At 42.8% G+C, this 10,943-nt stretch overlaps 1 protein-coding gene across 1 annotated transcript; it reads right to left on the bottom strand.

The window, feature by feature from the left end:
* Positions 1–476: 476 nt before the first annotated feature.
* LOC137592551 (kinesin-like protein KIF27) lies at positions 477–10,761 on the bottom strand. The gene is made up of 14 exons (XM_068310815.1): positions 10,464–10,761; positions 10,120–10,320; positions 6,391–7,388; positions 5,767–5,910; positions 5,463–5,639; positions 5,103–5,299; positions 4,734–4,834; positions 4,091–4,282; positions 3,667–3,896; positions 2,956–3,129; positions 2,586–2,777; positions 2,214–2,432; positions 1,423–1,621; positions 477–1,204 (listed from the first exon to the last, which is right to left on the bottom strand). Exons 1-14 carry the CDS (start codon positions 10,759–10,761, stop codon positions 597–599), a joined length of 3,930 nt encoding a protein of 1,309 aa, XP_068166916.1. The 3' UTR covers positions 477–596.
* Between the last annotated feature and the right edge of the window lie 182 nt (positions 10,762–10,943).

Here is a 10,943-nt window from a genome sequence, read left to right as displayed (position 1 = left end):
ACAAAAAAAAATTGTCAAGAATAAGAACTTTTAACCACAGAGACATGGAACGAAGAATGTTGTATTAGGATTTACTAAGAGCTGAAGCAAAAGTCTGAAAAATAGAAATAGTTCTCTGCACAATTTATTCATCAGCTGACAACTCAACAGCCTCTCTTCTGAACTGTCAGACCATTGCAATGACAAGAGTACTCGATGACCAGCAAGGAAAACAGTGTTACGGCAAGAAAACAAGCTAGTTTACAGTAAAGATTGACCAGAGACATTTTTTTCTCTTCAGTTCACAAAATCTGTTAACAGTATTATGGACACGTGTTAGCTAACTCTAAGTCATTCGATCCTTAAATAAATTACTGTAATTAGTGTAAAAGTGCATGAAAACTTTCCCAATTTCTTTCAGATGGTGGGAGCACAGGTATTTTCATATTCAGTGAAAGTTTGGTATCATTGTCACAGATTTCCCTTTGCTTTTTGGTTCCTACATGGATTCTGCTGTACATGCTGCTGAAAGCTGATATGCATAGAATAACAGATAACTAACAGGCCAAGCAACTAAAATACATAAAGCAACAAAATATTGAGGAAGGTATGCAAAATTATTGGTTTCTCTTCCTTTGAACCTCTATGGAGTCCACGAGTATTGATTCAGTGCTGGTGTCCATAACCGACTGGCGCCTCCTTGTGGCGACACCAGAGACCTGCAGGTCAGGTGGAGGGATCTGCTTCAGCTGTCTGAGACACAAACGGACTGGTGTCATCTGTAACCTCTCCCCAGCTCCTTCCCTCGGGGACTGTGTGTGTGTCTGAGGACTTTCCGGTGCATATGTCTTACATGTTTGGAGGTCAGAAGATAAAGAATGGCAAGAGACTTGCTGTGAATGTCTCTTCATACGGGAATCACTGTGTGTCATCTTTTCTGTTGGCTCGGCTTGTATGTTAGTGTATGTTTTTGCAATGCTGTTACCGGTCTGGGCCTCTTCACTGTGTATCTTGGGTTTGTTTAGGCTAGTGCAGATCTGTACATCATGCGTTTGTATGGTTTTTAGAGAGTTTGATGGTTGATCAGCAATGTGTGGCGTGTCATGAAGATACTCTTTGAGTTTCTTTTTAAGCTGCCGGCTGGAGGATTTGTAGAAAAACAGCTCTCTTTCCAGATGATGCAGTCTGTCTTGGATAGCCTGTTGTGCTTCTTCTGAAACATCCTCTGCAAGCACACATACACATATACACACAGACACACACACACACACACACACACACACACACACACACACACACACACACACACACACACACACAAACACACAATGAAAAAAGTAAATTAAATATCCACATTCATAAAACAGTTGCTGTACAAATATTGTGGAAATAACATTACAATTTAATTTCAAATTTTTCCTATTTTGATCGAAATATTTTCACCTTTAATTTTCTGTAGAAGTAGCCGGATGTTGTTCTGATGCTCTCGGTGCTGCTCAGTGAGCCTACGGTCTGCATCCAGGGTCAGGCGCTGCATAGCCATCTCCATCTCCCTCAGCATCACCTCTTGCTCTCCAACTTGGAGCTCTAACTCTTCACAATGCAAACTTAATTGATTCTCAACCTCACGAAGACAAATGACCTGTGGAGTTTGATTATGACATAAAGGACACAAAAACACATTTTATAACCCAAAAACTGCAAATATACTGCATGAACAATGTATGTTTGTTTACCCTTCCCTCATGTGGACAAAAATAAAGAATCATGTAAAATAATTAAGTTGATTAGAGATAATCATGATCTAAACAGTATTAACTAGTGCAACCACATTTTGAGGGAAATTAATATAATTCATATATGATTAGTAATCACAGCAAGAAAATTAAGTACACAGTGGGAAGCATTCAAGAACATGAGGAAAGAAGTAGAGTGAAATGACGTAAACTTGAATTATATTTTTCCGTGTATTTCTTTATGAAAAGTGACATATAATCAAGAATGACTTAACGTGACACAACCTAGACCTGTATTTTTTGAAAATGTTTTTATGTCCTGTTATTGTTTCTGGTAAGTTTTAAGAAATAGTACTTTCGTGTTTACAGTGGTAACAGCATTTAAATTACTTCAATTGTAGATTGAACTTGAATAAAAACCAACTTATGAACAATTCAGCTTGTGTTTGTAGGTTGAGCACTACCTGTATACAATATAAGTACTGATTTTTATTTTACCTTGTTGAAATATTTAACCAGCAGCTTTGACGCATCAGGTGCAGAAAGCTCTTTCAACTTCCTGATGACATGGGTGGATTCAGCATTTTGTGATTGGCATGGGGAAGAATCAGTGATTGACAGCTTCTTTTGTCTGTCTCGGATGGAGCGGTTTTTGAACTCAAGAACTGCATCCAAAGATTCAATGGCTTCCTCCAGCTGAAGAATTAAATTCTCCTCCTGCATGAAAACATATAGTACCCAAGGAGCACAAATAGAAAAAAGAGGCGCACTAATGAACAATAAAGTGCATCATGAAATGAGGATTAATAATAGGTCAGTGGATATCACCCACATTTACATTTATATAGACAGTGCTCTTTTTGTTCTGACCTCCGCAGTAAGCAATCTGTTGTCCTTTAGCTGGGCGTCTAGAATGTCTCTTCTCTTTTGAAGCATGTCTCTCTCTTCCTGCAGTTCTTTTATGGTGACTCCTTCAGACTGCCTTCTAGTGCTGCTTCTCCGCAGTTGCTCTTCCAGAGAATCCAACTGCATTGACGAACGTAACAGGTCCCGACTCAGAGCCTGAAAAGAAATCGTTTAAAAAAGAAAACTCTGCAGGTTGTCCTCATTCATGAATGTTATTACCACCTTGTAATTGTATCATTAAGCTATCTCAGCAGAGGCACAATGAAAAGCTCATTTAAAACCACACAGGTCACCATCACATGTGTATGTTTGTGCATACAGTACGTGTGCTGACCTGACTGGAACGGAGCTTCTTTGTCTCCAGGTTGTTTTTCTGTTGCAGGTAGGCCTCCCTGTGAAGTAGCACCTCTTCTCTCCTTTTCAGCTCCTCCTCCAGCACCTGGAGCTCTGCCCTCCTCTGGAGCACACGCTCCTCTTCATCCTCCAGCCAAGTATCTTCATGCAGCTGCTGGAGTTATGAGGAAGTACAAAGAGACACAAGGAGAATAGTAAGAGAAAAAAAGGTCAGAGACTTTATAGGATGAGGGTACGAGTGCAAAGGATTTATGTCACACACATTTGTTTTACCTTTTCCTTTGATGATTCCTGATAATGTTCCCATGTTGAGTGTCGTAAGATTTTGGATTTTTCAAAAGACTAGTTTGTAAATGGAAAAGTAGATACCTTCAGTTAACCTAGTTAGACATTAATGCTATAATAAAGAAGGAATATCAAAGACAAAACAAAGATATGTTAGTAGAAGTAATTGTTCTACCCTTCTTTAACAAAATGCTTAACTAGTGCATCTTCACAAAATTTTTATGTGTGTACCAGAAAGAGTCGATGATCATAGTGATTAAAAACAATAACATTTGATGATTTTGTGCCATCAAACAAATGAAAGGCTTTTAAAAATTCATATCAACACATACGACATAACAGTTAACACAATATGTGTTTATCTCTTTTGTTATTTCAATCAATTAACAAAAGTCAAACAGTCAACCTCGGTTTTGTAAAGTTGTTGGTTATCATTGCTGTTCTCCCTCTGCTGCTTCAGACTGGTCTGGAGCTGAGCTCTCTGCCCTCTCATGTGCTGGAGGCTGCGGAACACTTCTGCTTGGACCTGCTGGCTTTGCATAGACAACCTTTCCAACACGCCAGCCTCTCTGCTGTTAGTGCTGTACCTGCCATATCTGACCATTGCCTGCGTTTTCTTTTCTGTCAGTTCAGACACACACATTTAGACATGTAAACATTGCGAACAACAATGGTAAATAAATAGAAACGTTTAAAGAAGAAATGACATCATGATTCACATATTATTTGCTCAAAGGACTGAAAAATGATGACACTACTGTTATGCTGTTGTCCAAATTCAGCCAAAAGAAGAATGAGAAACCCAAAAGTCCTTAGTTTAAATGTGACACAAAAAAACAACTTACATTTGTGTATGTCATATAAAATCCTACCAGTTTTGTCAATCTCTTTGATCAGTTCCTCCTTCATGCATATATTGACTGACAGATCTCGGATCATTCTCTGAATAGCACAGGCTCCTGTTCTTTTCTTCATAGGGCTTTGCACAACATGGATTCTCTTGGTTCCTGGTTCCTTGCAATCTGAAGATGTAGTGACAATTGCTTTTTCACTATTTAAATTAACTCCCTATAAAGTCACTAAAAAGAGATCTGAAACAGGTCAGCATTCCATGATCAAAACAAAAGGACACAAAAGGCGGCACGGTGGCGTAGTGGTTAGCACTGCTGCCTCACAGCAAGAAGGTCAGGCGTTCAAACCCCATCATTTCCAACATGGCCTTTCTGTGAAGAGTTTGCATGTTCTCTCCGTGTCTGAATGGGTTTCCTCCAGGTTCTCTGGTTTCCCCCATTATCAGAAAAAAAACAACAACATGCATCTACGTAATATTAGGTCATGTTGGACCGTAGTGGCGGCGCGCCCGGGGTGCAGCAGCTCTGGAATAGCACCCCATCTGGCCTTTGAAATTTCGTTGTACTGTCTGTGTATGTGTATAATGACAAATAAAGAAAGTTTGACTTTTGAAAATTTTACCTGTGGCTTTTTGAGACTGTTGAACTGAATGACTTCCATTAGATGTTCCAGTGTTTTTGTCTGTGTTCTGTTGGCTGGTCCATGTTCGGTTCAAAGAATGCCTGGAATATCATCACAACATATAATTAGGATGATAATTTCAGATTAACCAAAAAAAACTATTTTCAGAATGAATTTTTTGTGTGTGAAACTAAATTCAGTTCTTGCTGTATTTCTGAGATACACACTACATCTGCAATGCACATGCAAACTTTACTAAAAGAGAAAAAGTGAATACATTCACATCTGATGATTCAACTGGACTTTACTGATGATTACATACTGCCCACAGCTCTTATCTTTTTGTCGGAAGTTGTGTCACCATTTTACCTTAACTCCATTTTACCAACGAAGGCGTCCTCCTGCACCTCGTTCTCTTGATCCCTGTCTTTAATCTCTGTTTGCTGCTCAATGAATGGACAGTAAACCTTATTCTTTTCATTAGACTCAGCCAGCAGGAGATTACTGCGCACCTTAAAGGCTGCCATCATCCTGTCCATTGAACAGGTTGGAGGACTGGTGCGAATCTATAATCATAGGTGTAGACATGCATATATTAATAAATGCAGAAACTTTGCTTAGAAGTTATCTTAAGACGAGAAAAAGATATAAGATATAGAATTCAAAATTTGTAAAATCATTAATCACGCAAGAGATTCTGCACACACAGCATTCAGTGGAACTACCTACCCTCCTGGTGGGTCCGTGTCTACAGCTGTGTCTGATAAGAGGGACACTGTGGGGTCTCTTGCCTGCGTTCCCAGAAGTCTCTGCTTCAACTGCTGCTTCTGGGGTACCATCCCCAACGGTCAGGGGGTGGCTGCTAAGATGACCGATGATGATCTCTTGGTCCACCAGTTTTTCAGTCTGAAAGAATTCACACAGTATTATGCAGCAGAAATTGCACTAAATTTCCAAGCAGCCTCCCAATTAAACTGCAAATGACAGACCTGCACTATCATTACTGGAGAGACACACTCAGGAATCTTCTCACCATTATACGATTTCGGTCCCTTTCCTCTTGTAAGGCCTGGAGATGAGTTTTTTTCTCTTGAAGAATTGTCTCCATGTCATTTTGGATGTGTCTCAGCTCTGCATCCTTCTGCTCCAGTAGCTGTTGCTTCAAAGCCTGGGCTTCCTGAGAATCACAGACAGAGAGAGGAGGTTGGTTCATTTCTCCCCACTCAAAAAATTGTGCAATTTATTTGACAGAAGAGACACAACACAAACAACACAAACAATACTCAAAGCCAAAAATTTATTTGACTCTATATGTTTTTGTTCTTTGCTTTTTTTGTTAATAATTTTAATTCATTTTAACTGTATTTTTAAATTGTTTGAAAGGGACAGTGTACAGTTTAAACATTTGTTGCCACTTGACTTGATGTACCGTACCAGATTGTAGCTTCAAGTTCATTTGCATCTGTAGTCCCTTGCAGGTCACAAATACAATACAACAGCATAAACAAATATAACAACATACAAGAATAATCAAAAAATAATAACCACAACAGCAACACACACTTGTGTGGAATTCCCTGCAGTTTTTCTTTGAATGTCTCATAAGATGGACCAGACAGAACAGAGATTCTCAGAAGTGATGTATTGATCGGCTTACCTTGAATTTGCTGAGCTCTTCTTTGAGGGTCAATACGGTGGCATGATCGTGTTGGTCTCCATCGTCCTCTGAACAGTTTGTCTCAGCTTGATGTGAGTGATCCACTGCAGCCAGTCTCTCCTGCCAATCCTGCCATCGCTGTCTGAAGGAATTACTTGAAATGGAGCCAGAGACGTCTGCAAGCAGCACTGAGGCTTCTTGTGCCAAAATGTAGTATTGTGATAGCTCACTTTGTTTTACCTTCTGTTCTGGATCAGACATCATCATATGACTGGGCTGTTTGAAGTTGTGTTCCTCTTCATGTTTTCTACCTGTCCTCTCCCTTTCTATTGCTACCTCTCTCTCCTTCTCTTTCAGTAGCTCTCTCAATGTTTGTACTTGATACTCAAGCTCACCATGTTGAGTCTCACTAGAGTCCCAATTTGTGAGACATGATTTGTTGTCAATAGGTGTGGATTTATCTGTGGGATGGTTATAAATGTGCCTAGTATTGGATGCAAACTGCAGGACACTCAGAGTCTCAGTTAAACTGTGGTCAGAAGGGCTCACACATGCAACCATAAGCGTATGAGCGGTTCCTCCCAGTGAATCCCGAAGGAGTCGGGTAATCTTGGCATCACGGTATGGTATGTATGCACTGTTGCAGCGGTTACGGCCACGGTTCCGACCTGGGTCGGATAGGGCACGGATGACGTTCCCCAGCGCAAGCAGGCCTGTGTTGATATGAGCAGACTCTTTAAGTCGCATACCAGTATTTCCAGTTTTTCCAGCTCGCTCCGAGCCTGCCAAGTCAACCAGACAGAGTTTGGACGAACTGATTAATTTTAAGGAGTTGCTGGGGCAACGCTGGATAAGCTGAAGCATGAGGATGGCGTGAGAGCGGCTAGAGTGCTCATTCATCCCAGTGGTGCCAGTGTGGCGGAGAGCATTGCCCATCTCTACAACGCTTAGCAGCTCCTCTGCTGAGGCAACAACCATCTCTTTGGCTCCCATCACCACTGAAAAAACAAACACAACCACACAATCAAGATTCTGTCACTTTTCTAAATGGGTGGTAAGTCAACCCATAACTTCTAATACCTATAATCTATTAATATCTTAAAATTTTCTTGCATTAGGAAATTTCTAAGTGATTCTGGAAAACCATTACTCATACCCCCCTGAGAGATAAAACATCTTGAAACCCAAAAGTGAGTGCAGTTGCACCAGAATTAACCTGGGGCAGAAGAAGACAGCCTCCACGTGGCCGCCCCTGCAAGTAGCCAAAGAGTAGTTGCAAGGTTGCATGCTCTTAAGTGAAACTAATGTCTTCACGACATCTACCAACCACAGCTCCAGCACTAGTGCTTCTCCAGCTCAATGTCGAAGGTCTCACCACTGCCAAGATCAACATCCTTGAGCAAGTAGCCAGCAAAAACAATGTGACAGTGATCACCCTGCAGGAGACACACCAGGAAAACAAGAACATCCTGAGGCTCCCTGGGTACATTTTAGCCGGCCACACCACCAATAAACAACATAGCTTTGCCACATTTGTCCGCAAAGACATGGCTTGGTCAGCCACTGGACAATCCCCAGAAGACACAGAGACCGAATGGATTGCCACTAAAGTACAAGACACCACTATCGTCAACGTCTACAAACCACCACCCAGCAGACTGATCCCATCGTCCCTGCCAGAAGTCCCAGCCCCAGCCGTGTACACTGGCGACTTCAATAGCCACCATACAGACTGGGGTTACAGCATCACGGATGCTGATGGGGACTTCCTGGTAGACCGGGCCTCCACGTTAGATGCCACACTCCTGTACGACCCAAAGGAACCATGCACATTCTCTGCACGATGGAACAGCACCACCAATCCAGACCTGGCATTTGTGAAATGCCGTAACAACCAGTCCCTCCCTGTGAGACACATCCTGGACATGTTCCCTCAGTCACACCATCTTCCGTCACTCATCACCATTCTAACGTTGGTCCAGCCTGTGCCAGGGAGAGATGACAAGAGGTGGAACTTCTCGAAAGCTAACTGGGCAGGCTTCACTAAACAACTGAACATGGCAGCTCCTGATCTACCACACCCGCACCCTAATAACCTGAACAACGCCTACGGCTCTTACTGTGTTATGGTGCTGGCCGCCGCCAAGAAAAACATCCCCCGCGGTGTACACAAGCGCACATTCCCTGCTAGGACGAGGAATGTGAACACCTTCTTCATGCCCATTCAGAAGCACAAACCACTGTAGGCAGGGACAAAGCAGCAGATGACCTATTCTGCAGGTTGAACGACATGCGTAGGCAACCCTGGATTGAAATGGTGGAATCAATCAACTTCACACACTCAAGCCGACAGGGGTGGCAGACTCTGAACAAACTGACAGGAAGATCAACAATTCCAGCACAATGCCCCATCACCGCAGATTCCATCGCATCGCTCCAGCTGAGTAATGGCCGCTTCCCCAATGCAGACAAGGACTTCACTAGAAAAACATCAGAAAGAGTCCAAGAGCTGCTCAGAGCCCCAGAATGCAACAACAACCTGTCGACCAACTTCATGGCTCATGAGATGGATCTGGCCATACAACGCCTAAAGACTGGCAAGGCACCAGGCTTAGAAGGCGTCCACCCGGCGTACTTAAAGCATCAAGGCAAGAAGCCAAATGACTGGCTCCGTTCCTTCCTTTCTGCATGCCTCCAGTACTCACAGCTGCCAAATATCTGGTGCCGTGCCAAGGTGATTGCCCTGCCGAAGCCAAACAAGCCAAGTAATGACCCTAAGGGATAACGACCCATTTCCCTCCTGTGTGTTCCATTTAAACTCCTGGAATGCCTCATCCTGGCATGCCTCACCCCTGTCATCGACCCCCAGCTGCCCAAAGAACAAGCTGGCTTTCGTAGCGGTAGGTCGACAACAGACCAGGTGACCCTTCTGTGCTACGACATAGAGGAAAGCTTCAAGGCAGGACAGAAGGCTGGTGCTGTCTTCCTGGACCTCACAGCTGTATACGACAGTGGAAGGCAGCCATACCATCACGGCTTCATCTATTCATTGAGGACCCAATAGATGTTCCTGGCCAGCATCTCCCCCGTAAGGAGTGGACAACCCTCAATCGCTTGAGGACCAGTGTGGGACGCTTTGGTGCAGCAATGCAGAAGTGCGGTCTCACAGAGAGTGCCCACTGCAAATGTGGGGCTACACCACAGAATCTGGAGCATGTGACTACAAGCTGCTCCATATACCGGCCACCAAATGGAGACTGTGGCTTAATAGACTTAGACAGTGACACACTGGACTGGCTTGCTGCAACGGAGCTGGAGGTCTAATGACATACGACAGAGGAAGAAGAATTAACCTTACCTAGATTACCTGGATCACCTGGAGGAAAATAAATCTACATCAACGTAGGTGATGTTGAATCTCATTTTTCAATTATTTAAATACTAATGGTGAAAACTACATTTCTGGCTCACAGCTTCCGTGTATTAACAAAGTTCACCTTTCAAATTCTGCAAAGAATATCTTTAAACAGGTTTGTTAGAAAGAAATAGCTGGAAATTTGATAAGTAACAAAACTGACGTTCTTGTGAAAAAACATGTAATTTTTATTTTTTTTTAATTTTAAAGTATGGGCTCAATCCTAACGTAATCAATGGGGAATTGTGAGTGAAATACTAATTTTGTCACATCTGCTTACCAGTCAGAAACATTTTTTCATGGGGCTACAGTACCTGTGTTCCCCTTGTCATCGTCTCTGATGTGCAGCTCTTTGTGAATGGTATGCAGCTCCAGCAGATCTCGTAGTTCCTCCATGTACAGCTCCAGATACGAAACCCGCAGTTTAGCTTCTACACCATCACCATTCCTCACTTTCTCCCCAAGAAACAGGAACACATCCTGGGCCACATATTCAGTAATTCCACCCTTATCATCTAGAGGAGAGTCATCAAATTAATGTTATAGATAAGAGAAATTAACATTAAGATAGGCCTGGTGATACTCAGTATATTAATATATATTAATATATACTGTATATAGTTAGTTAACAACAATCTAGCATCATGTATTAACACACCCAGATTCTCCCCTCCCAGGGTGTAGGTCTTCCCTGAGCCGGTCTGGCCGTAGCAGAACACGGTGGCATTGTATCCGGCCACCAGCGACCGCACCAGTGGCTGGACGCAGGACTCGTAAACCTCCTCCTGACTGGCGTTCTGTCCAAAGGCATAGTCGAAGGAGAAGACTCGATCCAAATCCAGCACCACCCGGGAGGAACCCGGTACCAACCGCACACACTCCTTGTGCTTATGAAGGACTTCTTTGGGCAGCAATGGACGGACACGGACCGCTACTTTGACGCAAACCTCGCTCATGTCGCTGAACTGCCCCCCAAAAATGTGGTCAGAAGGTGCTCACGACTCCACGAGGTGTAACTTTGGAAAATAAAAATATTCCAGTTCTACATTTTACAGGAAGAAGCAGGATGATATTGGGGTTATATATCTCTGTTCTCTTTGCGCTCCGTTGTTTGTCTCAAGGCTTCTGACTTGGTCCC

Source organism: Antennarius striatus, chromosome 3, assembly GCF_040054535.1.
Source record: "Antennarius striatus isolate MH-2024 chromosome 3, ASM4005453v1, whole genome shotgun sequence".
NCBI lineage: Eukaryota > Metazoa > Chordata > Actinopteri > Lophiiformes > Antennariidae > Antennarius > Antennarius striatus.
The sequence above is the reverse complement of the archived record's forward strand: the minus strand, read 5'-3'. Positions and strand labels throughout refer to the sequence as shown.